General features: G+C 40.6%; 1 protein-coding gene across 1 annotated transcript; it reads right to left on the bottom strand.

Moving 5' to 3' along the window:
- Positions 1–611: 611 nt before the first annotated feature.
- RPA1 (replication protein A1) lies at positions 612–23,453 on the bottom strand. The gene is made up of 17 exons (XM_035572144.2): positions 23,310–23,453; positions 22,921–22,968; positions 22,355–22,433; positions 21,665–21,773; positions 20,774–20,862; positions 16,066–16,152; positions 14,822–14,954; positions 13,842–13,944; positions 12,658–12,726; positions 12,321–12,513; positions 11,036–11,175; positions 9,278–9,426; positions 7,916–8,048; positions 6,710–6,886; positions 5,331–5,438; positions 1,984–2,070; positions 612–1,632 (listed from the first exon to the last, which is right to left on the bottom strand). The coding sequence occupies exons 1-17, from the start codon at positions 23,340–23,342 to the stop codon at positions 1,525–1,527; spliced, it is 1,845 nt and encodes a 614-aa protein (XP_035428037.1). The 5' UTR covers positions 23,343–23,453; the 3' UTR covers positions 612–1,524.
- Positions 23,454–23,459: the final 6 nt, after the last annotated feature.

Below are 23,459 nucleotides of genomic sequence, written 5' to 3'. Positions count from 1 at the left end.
ATAATGTCCTTCATGTCCATCAATGGAAGTGGCATTTACAGTTCCTAAACATAAAGACTTAAAGATGACAAACAGGAAACCAGGGCACCACATGAATACGTGAAGAAACAGTGCTCTACAGTGCAAAATAAATAAATAAAATTTCAGGTTTGCTACCAGAGACCCACTGCAGTATTGCCTGGATGCTTGGAGCTGTGCAGCAAATGCCAAGCTGTGAGCTGCAGCCAGGGAACACATAATTAATGTGATTAGGAGCACACAGAGCTAGCATGCTCTGCTGACTGAAAAGCCCAGTAGCATAATTACTGTTTTCTGTACTAGCTCTATGTCTGAACAAATCTCAAAGCCTGGTTAGTTTTAGACTGCTGTGTAAACGTCAATAAAAATCCCAGAAGTGCCAGCTCATCAGCATTCTCAGGCACAGAAATGGTGAAAATATCACTGCATTTCCATGCTGTTAACATCAGGCAAAGAAGTCTCCATTCTTCACTCTAACCTTAGAGTTTGTAATAAGGTAACATCTCCCCCAAGTGAATGCTTATTATGAAAGCTAATTAATTGCTTTCCAGTAATGAGAAGTCTTTGGTGTTCAAAGAAAGCAAAATTCACTATACAGGAATTAAACAGTGTTTATTCAAACAAAGCTCCCCCCTTGAAAGACCTTTTTTCTGATTAACATCATTACAAATAAAACCAAAGAAAGTGAACATACAGACATACAAAATACATACGGGCAGGAAAAGTGCGCTAAAATCAGTCAAAAACCTATAGTATTAATTGAAGTGAAAAGTAAAGCAATGCTTTGTAGTTGCCTAGATTTCCCTGGGGGATGGAGAGTCAATGCTTATCTGCCTTCCTCAGAAGAGACAATTTTGATTAATATCAGACCCATCTGACTCAGTCTATTAAACCCTGAAGGAAGGATATTCTTCAGATATAAGAGATATGTCTTTGATTAATAATTCTACCATATTGCCATTCCAAGCATTAACAACTGCATGGCACCTGTGGAAAAAGGAAGCCTTTGAATTCTACAGAAAAGAACTAACTTGCGCTAATAGACCTGTTCGCCTTCGTCCACGTCTGAAAGCTATATGATGCTCTTCCTCCTACCCTTTGCTGAACAAGTCCAAGCGCCACGGTTGTCACTACTTCCTTGCAAAGACGACGCAGTGGTTATATAATTCAGCTTTACGTACAGAGAGAAAGCAAAGTTACTTCAGACATTCTGAATGCTTTGTCTAAAGATACTGACAATCTGTCTAGAGAATCCTCTTTAGCACTGTCACAGTTTAATAGACCACAACGGTCTACAGCATCATGGCCGTTCCAGTGCACTCTCAGTCACCAGTGGCGTATCTTCAGAGAAATGAATTAAATCACTTAGCCCGCTACGCTGGACTACCATGCATGGTATAACTAATGCCAAATTGTAATACATGGGGTAAGGAAAAAGTCAGTGTAACATCCTCTCTTCGAGTTTTTCCTGCAAGTTTTAGCTTTGATGAATTAGCAGCAGCCTTCTCATCCCAGCTGAGCATTTCTCCTGATGTTTGCGATCAACCTCTTGCTGTATTCTCTGTAGTTTACGGGTTTGACATCCACTGCTGTAGCCTTAATACGGGATTCATCCTGTGAAAGAGAAAAATGGCATGCAAAGAGTGCTCAGCAAAAGAATGCTCAGTTCTAACCTCCTTCTGCCCTCACTGTTCTTGGTACCAGGGTCAGCTTGGCGAGCAAACTTGATTCCCAGAGAAGCTACACTCTTTCCATTTGGAACAAGCCAGACTTGAGGAACCTGAGAGGGAGCAGCTTTAAAGGCAGTCCCCTCCTTCAGTGACCAAGGCTGCCAGTATTTGCTGTGAGCAAGTACGTTAGGAAACTTCTCCACACAAACATAAGAGGATGAAGCCATCTCTTACGGAGAGAAGTCAAACTGTAAAAGCTATATGCTACGTTATTTGCATTTTGGAGGATACTTACATTGTAAGTCTCCAGTTTTACTCTGATCCTGAACTCATACGTGTTGAAGTTGGCATTTTGGAAGACTTCTTCAAATGCCTGCTCATTCTGTGAGAAGGACAAAAGACAGACATCAGCTGCAGTCACCCAAGCTTCTGGTAGTACCAGGAATTTTCAGAACAGTTCATCTTTTGCTGATGTTGGCAAAACATTGGAACTAACTGGATCATGCATGCAGACCTGAATTTTCCATCAAATTTTAGATGCCAAAACAATAGCTTAAAGTTTTTGAGAGAAAACGTAGTTCAGAGTGAAAAATCTTTTTAGCAACCTGAACAAAACAATGTATAGCTGCAGTGAGCCCGCAGCCAGACATACCGAATGAAAACATTATAAATCTGCATAAGATTCTCTCATGCAGCTTAACTGGCTATTTCTGATGTTCTGCAACAATCAGACACTGACAGAGTTAACTACTTGCCTATTAATTGTCTTATTAGGCATTCAGCTCCTCCGCTTATACATCAAGGTTGTATGTATCCTTCACATCCTGACAGACCTATTTAAGAGGATGCTCCATAAAAAGTGGATGCATGTTTTGAAAGTGCTTTTATAACCACTAGAAGACCATGTCACATTCACAGCATAAGCTACTTCTAATTACCATATGAATACTAAACATAATCATCATTTATTACAGACAATTTGTCAAAACAGTAGAAAAGAATTAGACAAGTTGTGAAGACCATGGAAAAAGTTTATTTTTGTAAAAACGCATTATAAAATCTTTGCTGACATTCCACCAAAATCCTGCTGCCCCATGGTGATACAGACATGCAATTACCATCGCATCTCTCTACCAAATGCACTTGACTTGATCAGTCAGTCCAGGAGGAGACAGAGCATCTGATCCAGAACTGAACCCACCTCAGTTTCACTCACATTCCAAGTATGAAAACTGCTGGTTTTAAAGCGTGCGGCACTCTTCTACCCTACGGGGAGATTCTTCTAAGGTTTAGGAAGGTACAACAAATGAAGGAGAACATGGGTAGCCAGCAGCAGACTGCAACATTTTGGCATATGCTTCCTGAATATTGAAAACCCTTTCTTGTGACCATCATATGGATTAGAGGATGAGAAAGCTCGCTTTATGAAGTGTTTGGCTCCTGTTTCCACCTCTGCCACAAACTACACGGACCATTAGTGAGCGGAAAACGCTGTTAGCACACCAGTCACTGCTACCCTGCATTACCTCCTTTCATAACAAGTACGGCAGAGAAAGAGATGAAAGACCTTGCACGCACATCTATGCTTAGCACGACATGGCTGTACGTGGACTCAATACACCCTGTAAGCAGTTGACTTCCACCAACTTCACAGGGCACTGGATGAGGTCTTCAGAGAAAAAACACTAAGATAAGCTTACTGAAAATGCATCGAGTACCGTTTTTAAAGCTCATAAAAGTGTCAAATCAAAACCAATTTCTCCTGGAACACAAAGCATTCCTGCTCAAGGGCTCATTCCATATTATGCTCCATTTTCTATCGCCGGCCATTTCCATTAGACAGCTCTTCAAAAGACAGTACATGTTTGTATTGTTACATAGGATCTGCTGTCTCTCCTTCCCCACTCTCTTCAGCATTAGAAGTGACTAAGAAGTTTTGTTTGAACTCTAGCAGAGATTAAGCATGACTGAACTAAGAAAATATTGACAAGTTAAGAATGTCTGAAAATGGAAATTCAGAAGTGTAGGCACATTAATTAGAATGCCATAGCAATACATCTGCCTACAGAGCAGAGGTGTCCAGCCTTCAGGATACCACAGAAGTTTTAGCATCTAAGAACCGCAAGCTTTGTGCCACTTACCTTACAGAATAAAAGTGCAGGAAATTTCCAAACACCATTCCTGTACGTAAATTACAGGAAAACTAGCCCCACTGCGCAGAAATGGATGAGGGCTACAACAGTGTCTCAGGACAATCAGGATTACAGCCTCAAGAATCCTTTCTGGCTCATTTCCTCCCACAGCCAAGCAATAGGTTAACCAACATCTGGAATATCTATGGAGCCCTAATATCAATCATGCTATAGCCTTAGCCTGGAAGCACAGCAGCGTTCATACACAATTCAAGAACTTAATCTGTTTTCCACATCATTACGAAATAAAACCACACAGATTTTATATAGTAGACAACTAAAAGCAAGAAGAGATTATTTTGGTAGGAAGAAAGGAAAATGCAGCAGAGAAGCACAGAGACAGAGGGAAGAAAATACTGTCTGTTAGTGTTTAAGGGCTTACAGCCACCTTAAAAACTGTTCTAATCTGCCAAAGAAAGATTACTTAAGCATCTCTGCAAATGACCTATTTTAAAAGTCATAGTTTTTGTATTGCCCACAAAGTTTCTGGTAATACTTGGTGAAAAAAAGAGCCTTCAGAAAAGGGCAAACACACAGTTCAAACAAGCTTCCTGCCTACTTACAAAGATACATACAAAGCGTTCTGGAACTTTTTGGTTTTGTAAACAATTTTTTGGAACACATGAGAAATAACGCTGTTAGTATTCATGGCTAAAACAGTTTTTCACATATCCTTCCAATCTAGGTACAATGATAAAACAGCCTGTCCTTTCAACTGTAGTCAATGTGTTAAAGCTGTCAATAGCACTACAACCTTGAGGGCTGACAAGCAGCCAGCTGTCCCTCAAGGTCCAGGTGATAAGGACAGGCTGATCTTCAGTTTAAGAGTCAAAAGAGCTCAGAGGTAGACAGACTGACTGGGGGAGCAAACTATGGGGAAAACCAGGCAAATCTCTGTTCTCCAGGCAGATGGCCCATGGAAAATAATCCTGAGAAGAGTAAAGTCCCTGCCAAGAACTTCAGACTACGGCGAAGCAATGACTTGTGAACTTGCAAAAGATTCTGAAGCCCAACATCTGGAGGAAATCTCTGGCCACCAGACCCCTGAGTTGGCCCATCAGCTCAGAGACTGGGAAGATCATGTTCTTGTCAGATGAAATAGAATATCCTTTTCTTTCACATAGGCCTTTCAAATTTGTTTTAATAATACTTTTAATTTCTGCTGAAACTACGTGAACATAATCCAATGCCCTTGCTGTATCTCTTGACTTAGGAGTGCTCTATGTGCGCACATAGGGATGAAACCACACTCTCTGCTGGATCAGCACTCATTCTGCAGGCATGTTGCATCTTTCTCCAAGTTTCCTTTTAAGTCAATGTCACAAGAATATTTCCTTACCAGTAAGATAAGAAAAAGCAGGAAATTTGAGGGCCGCCCAACAACGAGATGTATAAAATACAGATCAACTTCGAGACATTTACTGAAGACTTAATAAGCTAGCTGACTGACCTTTTCCTTCAGTTCTCCCAGGAAAGCAGCACTTTGCCCAAGAATGAATTCTGCTGTGTCTTGGAAGCAAGTCACCCACTGATACTCTAGACAGTCTGCAATGGTCACCTAAATCAACAAAAACAAACAAATTAAGCAAACAAAAATAATATCCTCCAGTTGCCTAATATTTAAGTACAACAGTATGAGAGAGATTTATTTCACAGTTAAAAAGCCTTATGCACCATCAGTACTTTCCATAACCCAGGTTGAAGACAATGACATATTATTTTACTTTTTAAAAGAGCTCCATAGAACGTCACAGTCATTTAAAGTAAGTTAATATCGATAGCACATTGTTTACTATTATGATCTTGTTGGTCTTTTCCTGTGACACAATGATGTATATTCAGTTCCTTTCCTCTGTCACTGATGGGCTGTGAACAAGAGCAGGTAGCCCAGAACGGCAGCAGCCAAGGATGACACCAGCAAGACTGCAGCCTGCATTTACTTAGTACAGACATGAGAACCTGCACATAAATACATGTGCCGTGCTATGAGACAACTACCAAAACGTTCAAGGACAAGACAGAGCAGTAAACAGATCAAGCACTAGCCTCGTATATGAGGCTGCTTTGACGATTTGGAATGTGAAAACAGGAGAAACTCTTCCGAAGGCCACGATTGTAACCTTAGTATTGCCTTTATATTCTCTGAGAAGGGCTCTGCTATGTTAAGTAGTGCGTGTGTTCCTAGAAGTTATCTGCTAGAAATTATTCAGAAGCAGTGTATGTTTTAGTGAGATTGCAGGGATAGTTCCCCTTTCTCTGCGTGCCCACCTGGCACAGCGTTTCTAAGAAGCAGCTACAACTCTAATTTATAATGTAAAACAGAAAAAGGTTCAACGCTTATGGGATAAGCGGGCATCACAATAATCCTCAGACAGCTCTCTGAAGCCTGCTCCATTAAAGCATGAGACAGAACAATACCTACAAAAAAATGTACTAAATATAGGTAGCAGCTGTAAAAGTGCAATTACTGCTCTCCAGAAATGCCATTTTACTTCAGTTTATCTTCACTACTGAAGAGGCGTAGGCCATCTGTACTCTGCACTGCATAGTACACTTGGAAACCAGAATCAACTCAGCTAGCATCAACTTTTTGGCAAAGAGAAAAGCTTTTAATTGGAGCACTAGGAAAACAAACTGCTAATCAGCTCAATGAAACATTCCTCACCTAGGTACAGCATACAAGCCACTTAAATATCCTCTAATCCATAGGCACTTTATAGACAGACAAACAGCACTCTAAGACCCCGTTCTCTCAAAACATTTCAACTTGGACTGTCCGGGGAAAGCAGTCAACGAGAAGCACTGGTCTCCTCTAGTCCACGTACTTACCAGAAGCATCATGCGGTACTTGAAATTGGGGAATTCACGATCACACTTTTCACAACGATACAGTCCATTCTGTTGGTCTATCACTTTCTTATTGCAATCCTGAGAGGGACAGGCCTGGTACATACAGTTCTCTTTGCGCAGATGTACTACTGTGCCCACACAGCTAAAATAATCCGCCTAGGAGAGTGAGTGTGCAACATTAGCCTCAAAACACTCAAATGTTTTCCAATTCTGAATTAACTACAAAGCAAGGCACCCATACTTGGATATTTAAGATTAGAAAGCTTAACAGCTATGGATTATTGGGAAACTGTAAATCAACCCCTCTGTTGCAATCATTTCCAGGCTTCCATTATGTTAAACAAAGTCTCTACAGCAAGATTATTTTGTGTTTCCATTGCGGGAAACTCTGATTGCTAGGTTTTCTTCAGATAAAGCATATTTGCTTTTCCATTGTGTCCGTTCAAATCTCTACTTTTTCACAGGATTAAGATTCTGCACTTTCCTATGCTTCTTTTGGGAGTCAGTACAAAAACCAGAAAGCCTACTGTGTAGCGTTACAGATAAGCGTTTGATTAAACTATAGCCCACAGAACAAAAATACCCACTCGCCACGGTAAAATAATCATCCTAATGGTTTAAGACCACAGTCAAGTCTTTCAACAGATCAACAGAGGTTGATTAAGAAGCATGTGCAAGAAATGTCACAGAAAACAGCTGAATTACAGGTAAAGTTTTGTCCTTAGATAAAAGTTCTTCTGCATCCTGAATGGCTTAGCACTTAAGTTTGAAAAACAAAAATGTTTTTAAACAAGTCAAGGAGCAGTTTAAGCCTAGAGAGGCTACTGAACTGGAATGCCAGAGCCGTGGGTCTTATTCCTAGCTTTTCTATTGAACAAGTGTGCACCCTTGAAAACCACTTCCTCTTAATGCACCTGTTCCTCCCGTAATACTTCGTGCTATTTATATATGTTTGCAAAGATGCAAACATCTTTGGGGTAGACTATTTTTTACTATTTACGCAAGGCTTAGAATTCTCTTGCAAACAAAGGATCATGTTGCAACATCAGCAATGAACTTGGATTCTGCTCTTAAAAAACAGTTACAGAGTAAGCACGTATTGCTCAACAACGTGACAGTTCCAATAAGCTTTTTGTTATCCCCCTCTCCAATACACAACGCTTGTATTCAGCTGCCACGCTCTACCTTATCTCCTTGTCCCAAGTTCTCAGCTTTGGCTTCAAACAAAGTTTTCCAGTTGGTGTTCACCCCAGATGCTGATCCACCTCTTACATCAGAGATCGAGGAGCATTCCAGAAGCTGCCCCTCGGAGTCAAACCTGGAACCACAAAGATGCGCTTCTATTTTTGGGTAGCAGACCATGCAGACTTATCAAAAGCTTACGTTTAGTTTCATGTACTTAATACGTGAGGGATTTTTTTTTCTTTTGTAAAAAATCAATGATTGCAAAGGAAACAATTACAGTAATTTGTGTATATTGCAAACAAAAATAGCATTTCAGAATAAGTTAATACTCTGACTTAATTAGCACAGTATTTTATAAACCCACAAAAGGAGGACAGCTTTGTTCTATACAACTGCAATTTGTTTGCCAGCTAGTGGTCAAACCACGCACTGCACGCTTCTTAAAGGCAGGCAGATAACAAGATTTAAGGGCATCAAGATACTTCCATAATTAAAATTAAATTACACGGTACCATTATCTTTGCAGCAGCTTCAAAAGAAAAAGCAAATAGCATTGAACAAATTATGCCTCCTGTGTTAAAGTAAGAAAGCACTCCTTTTCAGAAAAAGATTGTACTATCATCCCATTCAGGCGTTTTTTGTGATTTAAGAAACACACCAAAAGGACTCAGAAACTGAGCATAATTAAAATATGACAGCAATAGCTAAGACCCACAATCAATTTCATCTTCAACAACCCTCTGAAGTACTGAAGCACTGCTCAATCTGACAAATGGAGAATGCCAACACAAATGTTTTATCCGTGTTTGAAGGATTTAGCCAGAACGTGAACCCAGGATTCACAAAACCCGATGCTGTAGGGACTTCCCCCCATTAGCACATACACCACGTCTCACTGTGCTAGTAGCTACAGCGGACAATTTAGCAACTACCTACACCAGAAGCAGTAATGAAGCACTAAGAAATCATTTTGTTTTCCTGACAACAGCAAAACTATCTGAAACTATTTTGCTATCTGAAAAACATCTGATAAGGAAGAGACACTGTAAGAAGTCAACAGTTCCTCCAGTACACACTAACAGAGCATGCATCAGATTCCATATAGTGGAAAAACCCTACTATAAATAAATAAATAAATAAATAAATAAATAAATACTGTTCTCTCAGCTAGTCACTCAAAGTAGAGTTGGTCAAAGTCTGATTTCATGCTGCCTTGCAAGGCTTTGGGTCAGCATGCACTACTCCTATGGAACCCATACTGTCTGCTCCCCTTCCTCAGTACTTTACAGGCTGCTCAGATATAGACAATAAAATGAATACTTCACAGCAGGCTGAAATGAATCAACGCAAACACAGTCATACCATCCTCGAAGCTTAAAAGCCTCTGGGGTATCAGGGTTGACGACAACTGTACTCGACGACAGGACAGAAAGGCTTCTACCACCAAAATCAGAGACTCGGGCTCCTCTGATGGCTACCACAGGTTGTCTAGAACCATCAAACGTCTCAGCCTGCGTGTGCAGGAAAAAAAAAAGAAAGAGTAAGCACACTACAATAGAGATACTGAACTTCTGGTCATAATTCATGGATCATGACAAAAGACAAGATCTGAATCAAACTATCTTACCATATTTGGGAGGTATGGTTTTCAAAAAATATCACTAGAAATTTATGAAAAGGCAGCTAACAATCCTAATACTCCATTTCTTGGGTAACTGGAGAAACTCTATATTCATGCTGAAGCTGTTTGGAGAAAATGGATTGGTCTCCTTTAGGAGCTTTACGCAAGGATTTTAAAAACAGAGATGGGTTATGGGAATGGAGGTTTCTCCAAACAGAGGTTATTTGGTTAGATCCCACTCTTTGGGACATCGAACAACTCACTGGGCTTAACTGAGCCAATCACGTCTCTTCTACTACAGCGTAAGAAGTAGAATCATAGGTATACTGACCAAACACTTTTTCTCAACTTTCCATTTTCTGTTTTTAATCTCATAAAGCTGCTTTAATGCTGTCCAGTTGCCATCAGTTTGTTATCCGAGTAAAGTCTGACACTAACAAAGAACCTCTTGGCACTGGAGAGACTTTGAAAGGTATAGATTTTCAGGACCCCACACCACTTAACGAGCAAGGAGAGGATCATGTGCTTAAAGACCACAAATGAGCTAGAGTTAGCAGAAGCATTCACTGTATCCATGGGATACAAAAAGAACACACAACAGCTTGGCAGTTAGGGCAATGACTGTTATTGGGCAGATATGGATTCTAACCCTAAGTGCACCAGCTGCAGGCTGTAAGTCACTTCCCCTCAATGCTTGTTGTTATCTCTACAAATGAAAAGATTTAACTTTGTAAAATGCAGATCTCGCTGATCTCTTCAGAGTTACACAAGAAATTCATCTCTAGTAACCTCTCCTGTAACAAGCTGGTTCAACCTCAAAACTTTGTGATACTGAACTTCAGTTGACTTCATTTGCATCGGCAGAGGGTTAACGTTTAGCCACCTACTTGATCATTTAGCCATAAAGCATCGCCACCAAGCTGGCAGGATCACTCCCGTTTTATAGACCAGAATATAAATCCCTAAGAATCTACGCTATCCTTTTGACAAATGACTTTGTTTTCCCGTGGTAAAGGAGCAGTTTACTACAACCACACAATCTTTCAATTCCAAAACTCTGACATTTTAAACTCTTAGTCTGAGATACAGCCTTTCAACCCCCTAGTTAAGCAGCAATTTATGCAAGGTAACAAGTATCCCACCCTAAGAATAAAATTCATCTCAAACGAGACAGCCGTAGCCATCAGGCTTTCTGATAATCAAACTACAACTCTCATTCTTTTCTAAACCAGAAGCCTGTTATCTACAGTCTTTGGGCTTGAGACATAATGTCTGCAGTTGTTCAGAACACATTAGTCAGATCATGTCAGCAGTTTGTCAGAAAAAGGTTAAGAACATCACACCTGAATGAAACCAGACAGTCTTTCACCTTCTTTCTGCCCCGATCCTCAAACACCCAGGACTCTGTCTCAGTGCTATGCCCATCTCAGATGACAACAGCGTGCATTTCACCCTACACAAAGGAACGTTTGCTTAAGAACAGGTAAGAGAGCACATACCTCATTTCCCCATAGCGTAGCTGTCACCAGTTTCCCTGATGTATCCATCAGATGCACATTCCTCTTTGATACCTCCCTATTGCTAGCTTTCACTGTAATTTTAGTGACATCTTCATAGCTCTTACAGATTCCAATTACATCTGAAAAAGAGTTACAATTTAGTTAGAGATGCTCAAGGGTCACAATTGGGGAATACAAGACCGCAAGAGAAGAATTCATTCCTAGTGACAGATTTTTACCTTGTAATATCCTAGCTCCCTATTCAAATCAAATCTGATACGGAAATTAAGTGTATTATGGCAGGAATGCTCTACTACAAAATTATTCAGTGCTTTAATTTTGTTGACAAATTCATTAAGATATTCATAAATTCAAGCCTCACCACATTAGAAATCTCTTTCCATCACACTCTGCCAAAGGACTTCAGCTCCTGATCCTTGCTGGTTAAGAAGTCACTCAAGCGAGGGATTTCAAAATGACAGCCACAAGCAAGCGACCAGCTAGTGCCCTCGCTGCAGCCCCCTAGGCCATAAGCTGCAACTTGAGTAAGTTTTGGGGGTTGGACCAGATGACCTCTAGTGGCCTCTTCCAACACAAAACATCCAGCAAGTCTTGGGAAGTCGCATGTTTGGGCAGTAAGAGCTAATGCCATGCCCTTTGAACTCCCTGACATTATTCCTTTTTGAACATGACAGATCTACCTTTAAAATTCCTAGCCGAATGCCTCTGAATCACATGCATCTTGTGCCTGTGAAACCTGAGAACCCTCGCCCCCACCCAAGCCTCTGATTTTTCCGGAGTACTCTGCCCAACAAATTACAGAAAAACAAACCTCCAATACTTCACAAAGCAAGCCAAAACAGTCATGCAACTTGGACTCGGATGCACTGAATTATGCCAAAATCACTACAGGGATAATTAGATAGTGAAAGCAAGCAAGACCATGGAAGGTATGAAACGCACACGTGCTGAGCAAGGACATTTTTCCTTCAACCCTTTTCTGTGGAAAACAACAATCATACTACAATAAACAAGTATTGTTTACTGCCTTTAGTTTGAAGCACAAGTTTGCAGAGAAATCATTACACACTGTTAGCAGAATAGGATAAAGACTGCTTAACAGTATAATTACCCGAGGCATTTTTAATGGCAACCACCACTGGCTAACTTCACCCAAGAGATCAAAACAGTCAAAGCATTGTATTGCTCACTGCCTCCCCCAGCATTCACGACAAAAATAAAATTTCAAAGCCTTATGGCTTGCCATTTCGCTACTTAGACTGACCGACAATTGAGTCTTTGGGTGTGTTCTCCAACTCAGAGATGGATACAAACTCAAACTGAACAGATGGAAGATGCTGGGCATCATCACAGGGCAAAACTGAAGTCTCATTAGTGAATGTAATCTCATAGTCATTCTTAACAGCTGTATATTGCTTGTTAGCAGTCTTCAAATTGCCTTTGGTAAAATAATATACCTAGAGGAGAAAGCAATGAAACAGAGGATATTATCGGAAGTCAGACAGAGAAAATGGATTGTGTTCACCTTTAAAAATCCTTGCTATGCTGAAGCTCCTCTTTTCTAGCTCACGTCAGTCCATGAAAGCACAATACTACTGTACCTTGTTCAGTTCAATGAGAGGAAAGAACTTGTCTGCTTGATCATTGAACGCAGTAGCTCTAATCTCACCCTGGAGAAAAACAGGAGAGTTGGTAAGAACTGAAATTCAGCATGAAAATTAATAAGTAAAGAAATAAAGCCTTCACATTGTTAAGTGGCATCAGTTCTACAGACAGTGTGGGTTGCCAGGCTAGCTCCAGGCATTTGAGAAAAAAACACCATTCTCCTCAGATTTGTAGTTCTAGCTAGAACAGCATATTCTACACCTGACCATCACATCTCATATTCAAGTCTCATTCGCATCTCTGGAGCTCCAGAACAAAATGCAAAAGAATTGCCATCGTATGCACACCTTTGCACAGGTACTCCTAAAACTGGCATTAACTGCCATTCAAGGAAAGAAAAAATTCAAATAGATCACCTAGCTCGACAAGTTAGCCCACAGATATATTGTGGTACTTCCTACTCATACCTGATGTCAAGTCCTTAAGTTACAATTAATTGCAATTATAAACTCAATAGATAAATTTAAAAACAAAAAAAAAAAGAGTACTAACAGTATGCAGAGAAAACAAATGGCTGGTGACAAGACGTTACATTATTAACCTCACATTTTATACTAAATATAATCTTGCAGAATCTTGTTTTCAAGACAGAAGGCTGTAATTTGATAAGAGGTTTGATAAACTGCGAGTTTAGTTAGATTAACCAGATACCATTCCCCAAACAAGCCACAGATGAAATTTCCTAGTATTACAATAATTTATACTCTGATTTCCTCACGAAAATGAAAGCTTATAACTTGGAGGCAATGCTCCTCTCACTCCTTGTTTTGTAACATGTAACTAAGCAAAGATGAGATCTCATTCTCAATCCAAAGGAAAGCATGATAAACCTAAGTATTAGGTTGTCAGTTTCCCTAAACAACCGTATTTTGAGGCTGCAGAGATTGAGTCACACAGTATAGACTTTGATGAAAAATAATCAGTAATGCCATACATTTAAGACTTCATTCTGGATAAGAACTGGATCACTGATGCTCAAGTTAATGAATATAGGAATATGAACTTCAGCCGTCATAAAAAAACATTTTCTGTAATACACTTTATTTCCTCTATTCTGTCTTTATAAAGGGTTCATCAGCATCTGGCATACATTATCTTTTTCTCAACATATAACACTTACACTTTCATCAACTAGCTCTATAGAAAAGAGCTTTCCTTCCCCACGGGAGTTGCTCCACGTGCGGATCTGGCCTTTTTGGGTAACACGAGCGCAAATGGTCCACCTGAAATTGTGCAAGAAAAAAAAAGTTCTACGTCCTCTTTTATATTTTTTTTTCTTCATTTTTAGAAGAGATTGAATTTACCAACCCTAGGAACTGGAATGTCACTATTTAAAAGCCAGAATTTTTCCACTGCACCTCAGCAACTCTACCTGCCTTTCTGCTGCTTTCTATTTTAATGGCCTCGACCATTAAAGGCAGAAAGTTGTATAGAAAGCAACAACAAAGCCAAGCATAAAAAATCTAGTACGATACAGCAGCAAACAATCCTTCTGCACAGAAGCAGGCCTCAAATCTTTTACTTTTTAGGGTACATTTCTCATAGAGCAGTTTGCCTGTTCTGAATAGCCACGTTGGAACTCAAGAGCCCAATTATAGGATTTGCATTTAACTTAGGTAATCAAATCAGTTTGCATAACTTTAAAATGTCATTCACAAAATAATTACATCCTCATGCTACTCAACAGAACAGTAGCTGAAGTGAATAGCTTACTGAGCTGTTTTGCCATTAACTTATCAAAAAGAAGGTCACTTTAGGAAAAAAGAGAAGTCAATAGATTTTCGACTAAAATATTAAAAACCTATCAAGCTCAGCAGGGTAACTTCACCAAGACAATGGAAAGGCAAATCTCACATTGTCAGTGTCGATGAAATAAAAAAATGACCAAAAAACTGTACAGCTGTTCCTGTGCTGTGTGGTTCTTTGTTTCGTTCCCCCGCCCTTCCTGCACTCCTCCCCAAGTTAACTGATAAAGTCAAAACTTAATGAAGAATGATTTAACAGAGATTCATACATCTCTGTAAGGATGATAAAGCAAAAAGAAGTTGTTCCTTCATGCCTGTGACATTGATTAATACCTGGCAGACCATTAAAACTCACTTAGATTGGTATGGATTCAAGCTGGCAATCGGCACTACTTTAGCCTGAGATCCCCCTGGTGTCTTCATTGCGCTGGGAGCACTCGCTTTACTGAACTGGTTTGAGGGAGCGTGGTACTTTGGAGCAGGAGGCCCTTTCAGAAAAGAAAACGAATTAAAAAAAAACAAGCATGCAGAATTTCAGCCATGTAGACAAAAGGCAGGTTAACACCAACTCATTTAAGAGCTCTGTGGTGCCCTTATAGCACCATGAAGTTTGTTGAATCACTTCTCCTGGTCACAAGTATTTTTTAGGCTGCAAACTGCCACAGAAAAGACACACTCAGACTTTTAGAGTGGAAATGGAAAGGGAGAAGTGTCCTGAGTCTGTTAAACACAGTCTAAGTGGAAAACAACTAGTTTGCAGTATATTTTCTACAATGCAGGACATGCAGGTTTGGATCTACACCACTCAGGGGAACAACTAAGATATTGTACCCCTACAACCAAACTGTCTCCTGTTGTAAGGCAATACTGCCAATTCTAAACAGAATCTTGTTAATGTATCAATGTAGAGCTTTCATCACCAGCTTGAAATACAGGAAGGAAAAACTTGTTTGCTGCTGGAGTAAGCAAGTGTTAAAATTTAATATTTCAAAAAAACAAAATACTTAAACACCTGCATAAAGAATACAGGCAAGTTAAAGCAGTACCAAGAGCTAGGACTTTGACAACTTCGTTTCAAAAATAAGTCTACAGGCTGACATTTATATCAACTGCCTTTTTCAGCATCTTGCTATTTAAAATCTTGATCAAAACATTGTATTTATAGATGTACTATCAAATTAATTTCAGTCCTGCACCACCTAAACTGTTTGGCCTCAATAGCTCAGCACTGATAACACAACTTTTAGTCAGCTCCACACTGTAGCCTACTTGGGTGTCCAGAGAGCACCACTTCAAGAATACAAAATTGCCTCAGACTAGATGTTCAGTTTACACTGCTTTGTCAAAGTTGCTTCCCTCTTTTTTCCTCCTTTTTTGTTACATCCCCCCTCCTTTCTTGGATAAGAGGAGGAAACGGGACAGATTTTCTTAATTCAAGTGTACAGTAGGCTCTTGAGATAATTCACCTTTTCAAGCTACAGGTTAGTCTAATGTAATTTCTTGTACAACACTATTATAGAAAGGGTCTTTTTTAAGTTTAAGCTGTGGTTTTGTAGTGCACAAACAGAAACCAGAATTCCTGCCCAGGATTATTCTTACCTGCTACTGACACACTGCCATTTTGTTGCTGTGGTTTGTTGGGTGCTGCATTTGCAGCTGGAGCTGAAGAACGCTGCTGCCCCTGCCCTGGTAATTAAATGGAAAGAGGTCATTTAGTACAGCAGGGAGCACAGTAATTAAAACTACCCTTAAGCATTTTTAAGAAGAAATAAGTTTTGTATGAAACCAAAATTTTAAACACAGAACACATGCTAAAATTCAGGTGTTATAAGGCACAGCAGTAGCAAACTATCTGTTGAACGATATTTACATGGAGGAATCCCAGTCAGATCTCTTTCCTCAAGCAACTGCTTTCTACTTGAGAAGGATTCAGGGTTGACAGTTATTTAAAAGGACAGCACTGAAGTAATCTTGACAACTTCTCAGTTTTTATACGCTTCTATTGCTCTGACAGGTAGTTTCTGCTACTACCTAACAGCCAAGATAAAAAATTGTAGAATTCCTTCTTAAAACGTGGAGAGGACCAAGAAAACACTGGATGAAGTCAAACCTGCAGTTAACGCAAGACAAAGAAAACACCTGCTACATTTTATTTCCAAAATATGAAGAAATTTAACGTGGAGGTGATGGGATCATCATTTCCACATTCACCAGTCCTTTCTTGGGATATGACATGCCACAGTAAGCACATATTGTACGTGTTTGTAGATTCCAGGGCTTTTACTTGCATTACACCAATGATAAATTACAAGAAAGAGGAGAGTGACATATATAGAAAAACAGTACATTAGAAGACTAATCCATAGGTCAAAATTTTGCATGACTTTACAGAAATAATTACTTTCCTATAATATTTTGCTTCCAGATTAGTAAATACCCAACATTTTTGTCTCTTTGGACCCAACTAACTCCTTAAGCCACCAGTTTGCAGGAAGTCTTAGGCCTGAGCAGGCAAAGTCCCTCCTGATTTGGGGTGTGAACAGCAAGACAGACAGGGAAAGTGGAAAAGAAGGTGAGACTGAGCCCATAATCATCACAAGGAACAGAAGCAGAGAGTCCCAGACCAGAATGGCAAGAAAGGACAGCACAGAAGCACGGTAAAGGAGCGGAATCAACACAAGGAGACCCTGATGTTGCGTAGCCTACAGAGGTAACCTTCTAGGTATCTTTAATCCAAAAAAAATATTTAAGAAAATACCCAAAACAAGGTCTCTGCACAAAACCAGTCCGTTCCTCTCACTTGTCGCAGTAGCCACAGTGGTGAAACGGTGACAGGAGTCACCCTAGCAACTGAGTGACGTCAAACAGCAAAGTGCACTTACTGCAGAATCCGCTAGATGGAGAAACCGAATTTCACCCTCGTTCAGCTGCCTCACTTACTCAGAGGATCCAGTCAGTGCTTCACCCCAAATTTGTTTTGTATGAGAGGGGAGGAAGAAAAAAAAAAACACACAAACAAACCACTTAAGAGAAAATACGCCTGGGTAGGGAAAGAATTTGCAAGAAGAACAGGAACGTGCATATGAAACAGCAAGAGGCTTCCTTTTACTTCTGTTTCAAATAGTCCTAGGGAAAAAATGTTTTAATACAAAAGATAAAATAAATTTTAAAAACACACTATTAGTGTACTGGTATATTATGAAACACAAAATCATGCTTTAATGATTGCTTACCCAAAGCCTGGCGCTTCTCAGCACATTAAGAATATAACAATACATCTGTGCACGTGTTCAAACATACAAAAAGAGAAAATCTCTCCAATTTTCTTGCTTGTGGAGTCGAGGGACTCCTAAACTATGACTTGTAGTGGCTGGTGGCCTACGGATCACTTAGGTTGCTCAGAAAAATCAATTCCTCTGCTTGTTTTTTGCTGTTAATTTTTATTAGCAGAAGCTGAAAAAATCAAAACAACAAAAAACACCAAACCGAACACCCACACTTAAAATACCTGATCACATTTCTGCTACGTATATCGGGTTTGTCAAACCTAAGCTAAACTTAGCCCAATCTAATGCGAGAGCAGTACAGCAGTAGTCTTATGGTTCCAACAATTTGTTACTCAGAGGTCTTGCTATAGGACCATATTGACAGAAGGCCCGTTCCAGAACCGAGCAGCAGCACAGGGGAGGAAGAGGAGGGAAACACACTTTGAAAAAAATGCACCCCAAAAGGCGATGGTGGGAAGAGCAGGAAGAGGAGTTCAAGGAAATGTATAAGTATACAAGCGTTTCAACACTGAAAGATTAATGACAGAAATTAAACATAAGTAGCAAGTAATTGTTACAGTAAGAATGAAGTCCAACATCAGAGTAATTTCAATGAGATTAATGACAGTAATAACATTACCATATAGCTTTCTACAAAGAACTAAACTGCTCAATCTTAATTTTCTATAATACTATTATGAAACGCCGCCTGAAAAGTTTTTATGGTGTGTATTACAGAGATTGCATCTCCAGCTTCCTTGTTAGGGAGATTAACCACCTACTGCTCAAGCGTAAAGTGGCAAAAGGCATCTTCTCACTCTCTGGGTCCTACTGTGGTACGAAAGAATAGCATTTGATCCTAGGTCTAGCAATTTGAGATGCGCATTTAAAGAAAGATGAAAAGTAGGACTAAAAACTTTTTTTTTTTAATGGAAAAAAAAAGTGCTCTTACATACTCATTCTGCATTAGCTGAGCATTCATCAAAAGTATCGTCTCTTGATACACACACAAAAGCTTAAAGAAGCTGCAACTTCAAATATACCTTTGTCATTTTACAAAGGCTTTCATGACAAATGAGACAGCCTTGCAGAGCATAAAGGATAGGTTAAGCATACCTGATCTAAACTATCACCATCTTCCATAACTGAAGCCTTATTTAATGTCAAAAAAAAAAAGCATGAATTTTGCAGAATGTGTTAAAATAAAATATACATTGCATCAATTTTGGCATCTTTTAACTATCTAGTGCAAGACCGCTTTCTGTGACCACAGACCCATAACACTTCCATCCCCAAAAGCTTTTAGATTTGAAAACTTCATTGCTGAGTACTTTTTTTTTTTTAAGTTCAAATGAACACAACTTCGATCAAAATCATTTTAATTTTACCAAAATTTATACTCTTAAGGGTGTATTTTCAACTCAGTTCTCTAAGAGGGAAGATTTCCAGTTGTTTCTAAGCAACGGTAGGACAAGAGAAGAACACCGTACAGTTCACAAGAAACATGCTCTTGTATTATCACACAAGCAAGAGAAATGGGAGAAAGAGACGAAACACAGTCTGCTCAATAGGTGTTCTGAAAATCCTGGTCTCTACAGCAACTGTGGGATTAAACCATAAAATCTGAGATGTCAACACATTTTTTAAACAGCAATCAGCTAAGTAACTATCAAAGGAACAAAGGATTCTTTAGGCTCATTTAACAAACGCACCTCTAATTCCCCAGGAAAAAGAACAGTTGATGAAGAAAGACATCTTTGCAACAAAAGCTAATTTCAGCTTCAGTTAGTAAAGTAGATCTTTAACCAGAACGGCAGCGTACCTACCACCATTTGTCCAAAATATCTTACAGAAAGTTGTTGCCACTAGTTCTTAGCGATAAATTAATTCAATTCCAGCAGAAAAAAGACAAATGAAAAAAATCCACTGAAAAAAGCTATTTGCTATTAAATGTCAGCCCTTATCTGTATGTACGTCAACGTTGGAGATGTTCAAATATTTTCTTCGAGTGTTTATTATCCTCCTTCTTTTTAAGAAAGAGAAGGACATGAACTGAACATACTTTTGAACATCTCAGGGGGAAAAAATTATACTAATCTGAAAAATGTTTGCCTGACAACTGTAAAGTCAGCACATGAAAATGAAGAATGCAGTTACTTCAGCAATGGAAAGCAAAAGATTCACAGGAGGTCAGCTTAATGGCCACCCAAAGCACCATCATTTTTCAGATGGCAGCGTAGGACCAGATGCTTAGGGAAGTCTGTATGCTGGCCATGTTTTCCTAACAGTATCTCATCTAGCTACTTCGAGCAATATAAGTTTTAGTGCTTCCTGAACCTAACATTCACACAGAGGATGTATTTTTATGTTTAACAGCCTTTAATGGATTTTTTTTTTTTATATCTAATTGCTTTTTGAACCTGTGCCAATTTTTGGCACCTAACTCATGCAGCAACATGTTCCATAATTTAACTATACACTGTTTGGGGGTGTAGTACAGCCTTTGTTTTAAAACCACTACCTGATAATATGAGAACTAAAGAGCATCAAGTGAATGCAGAAGAGAAAAAGAAATTTGTCATTCTTTATTCATCCACTCCGTGCCATCTTACAGTTTTATAGATCATTATTACATCTTCCTCCTGACATTTTCTTCCCAGACAGAAGAAAACCTAACTTACTTGGTTACTCATCACAAAGAGATATTGAACAGCTTTCACATGCTTACTGAAACTCTACATAAAGACCACTAACATATAATAAAAACCTGACAATGCTATCACAGAGTATAGATACTTCTCAATGCCATTCAGAGATTGAAGCTAGAGACAAGGTGCAGAGTTTATGAAAATATGAACAAACCCTACTTTGTGTTACACAAACAGAAAGGATTTTCGAGATACAGACATTAGTGCTGGAGGCATAAGAAAGTTGAACATGCTCGACTGCTTCTTTTTAAAGGCAAAGAAAGAAAGACAGCTGAAAAACTATCATAACAGATAGTGCGTTCAGATGAGCTATTGTTCACAGAGGATACTCACCTTCGTTGTACGGCACTGGATTGCCAATATTACCACCAACCATATCAGCAGTTTTCAGAACATCTAAGTCCATCAAGATAACCACTCTCCTGCAAACACAAAATAGACAATTATAAAAGACTTTCGCTCTCTGCAAGTCTATCAGACAGTATTTTTTTTGCAGATACCAGAAGCAACCATTAGGGGCTGATTCTTCTTACAAGGGATGTGGAAAACAAAAGCTCTCCACTGTCAGCTTAACCCTCTCATGATGTACAAGTAGGCTTGAAAAAGTACCACGTTTCACCAAGGACAGCCGATGGCAGGCTGCATGGGCACACAAAAATGGCTTGGAACAGTGTTTTAAGAGTATCGAAACCATGCCAGATTTCACAAGAGAATCCGTTTCCTGCCTCAAAAGAAGTTATGTTCCCTCCAGAAAACTGTGGAATAAAAACAGATGCAGAACCTCCTATCATGTTCTCCCAGACAGACAGAGCTTTTAGATGATCACTTCCATCAGATCACTTCTCATTTTACTGTGCCTAACTTGCTTCTCTTAAAGTCTCATAACAGACCAAAGATTTTACAACACCTAAGTGACATGCAATCTTCACTGTTTCTTTACCACATCAGGTAGTTTTAAGTGAATTGAAAAGAAACTGTATGATTTAAGAGTATTCCAACTGGAAGTCTTCAATTACTAAGTCACTATGCTAGGCACACGTGCACCTGCTGCAGTCACATTCTCTAAGTGCCTGTGCTGTGAATTTTCCCTCCTGCACCCTAAAGTCTTATTATTTTCAGATAATCCTAATCAAAAGGATTTGGTCTTTGCTTAGTCACCCAGGACAGAGCACCTGCTAGCACAGCTGTCCTTCTGTAGAACCATACTTGAAGAAACGTATGTACCTTCCATCTTTCAAGCTGTTGACAATGAATCTGTTAACCTGGCAAATACACTGGGCTGATAAGCGTTCCTCTTCCACGAGAGAGTTCAGCTGCGTTGCCAACATGAAGGCTGCAAAAATAAGAGAAATATGCTGAAACAATTAACTCATGTCAGCCTTAAGAGGGTCTGCCACAACTGGACACTTTTCCAGCCAGCCTACTAGCATTACATTAGACCTACAACTTGCTCAGTTAACTAGCACATAGAAAACAGTGTAACAACTAACAAGTCGCCAACACTGAACATAGACTTAATTGTATTTATTCCCCAAACTTCAGAGTGCAACAATAGAAGGGTAGAATCATTTAGGTTGGAAAAGACCTCTAAAATGACCATATATTAAAGAAATCAGAAAAAGACTAAGACAATTTACTTTAAAAACCTGCATTACAAAAACTTACACAGATGTCTGTATTTTCATTGTACCCTACAGCAAGTTAATTGCTTCAGCCTCACAAAGAAAGTTCCAGAGAAGGAATTTGTCTGAGCGTTAAAATGCAGCTGCACACCTCAGAGTCTGCGGTCCCCACTTACGCCACATTCTCATCCAATACTTCTTTCATCACTATGCAATGTGACGTTAAACCTGAACTTCAGCACCATCAGTATTGCCCCACTTGCAAAAATCTCACTGCAGCTTTTATACTTACAGGACAGCGTGTTAACCCCATCGCTCATCAACACTCGGTAACGTGGAGGCCCATTTCCTGTAGCAATGGCCCGTGTATTCTATAGGGAAAACACCAGATTGTTACTTCCTCCTCATTTCCTCAGAAGCCCTTCAAAAACACGAATCGACACCTTCTAGACATTAGGAGGAAATTCTTTGCTGTAAGGGTGCTGAGGCACTGGCACAGGTTGCCCAGGGAAGACGTGGATGTCTCATCCCTGGAGGTGTCCAAGGCCAGGCTGGATGGGGCGTTGACAACCTGATCTAGGGGGTGGCATCCTGCCCGTAGCAGGGGGTTGGAGTTAGGTAGTCTTTAAGGTCCCTTCTATGATTAATAAGCAAAGTGAACTTGCCTACTTTGAACGCAGCTATCAACTGCACAGCTCAAACCACACAAAACCTATTACTCTAGATAACATCGAGGGCACGTCAGCCACGCTGGGCTCCTCCACACAGCATCCTGGCTACAGCACAGCCCCGCTCCACCTCCCACGCTGAAGCTGACCACCGACCCGCCAGCAGCAAGAGGCGGCCGGGAGTACTCACGATGACTTGCAGCACGGGCTTCGTGACGTTCTCCCCCTGCATGATGGCCTGGAGAGGAGGAAAAGAGAAACTCAGCGAGGTGCCACCGCCACGCGAGCTTGGAGGAGGCCCGGTGGGGGGGGGGGAGGGGCAGGTTGGCACCAGCGGGCCCACCGGAGGCTCTCACGGCCGGGGCTACCTCAGAGCACGGCACCGCACCGCTCCCCTCAGGGCCGGGGCCTGCACCGGGTCCCCGCCGCCCTCCCCGGGCCGCGCCCCCGGCCCGGAGCCCTCCTCGCCAGGCCTCGCGCAGCCTTCGCGCCCCGCCGCGACCCGAACCGAGCCCAGGCGGGCCCAGACACGTTCCCCCGCCCGGACCCGGAGCGCGGGGCCGCCTCGGGGCCGCTCACCGCGATGGCGCCCTCGCTGAGCCGCACGCTCATGGTGCCGCCGCTCCCGCCGCGCTCCGCCACCGCCAAATCCTCCCGCCGCTCTCGAGCCGCGCTCCCGCTTCCGGCGCGTCATGACGCCGGCAATCCCAGCGTTCCTATTGGCTGTCC

The sequence above is a fragment of the Cygnus atratus genome, chromosome 20, assembly GCF_013377495.2.
Source record: "Cygnus atratus isolate AKBS03 ecotype Queensland, Australia chromosome 20, CAtr_DNAZoo_HiC_assembly, whole genome shotgun sequence".
NCBI classification, from domain to species: Eukaryota; Metazoa; Chordata; class Aves; order Anseriformes; family Anatidae; genus Cygnus; species Cygnus atratus.
This window is presented reverse-complemented; position numbering and strand designations above follow the sequence as displayed.

Coding starts and splice junctions, on each gene's coding strand:
- RPA1 (XM_035572144.2), bottom strand. CDS start 23,342: ATGAGCGTGCGGCTCAGCGAGGGCGCCATCGCG. Junction 13,945..14,821: donor TTGAATCCATACCAATCTAA/GTGAGTTTTAAT, acceptor GCACAATTTCAG/GTGGACCATTTGCGCTCGTG. Junction 12,727..13,841: donor TAGAGCTAGTTGATGAAAGT/GTAAGTGTTATA, acceptor GTTTTTCTCCAG/GGTGAGATTAGAGCTACTGC.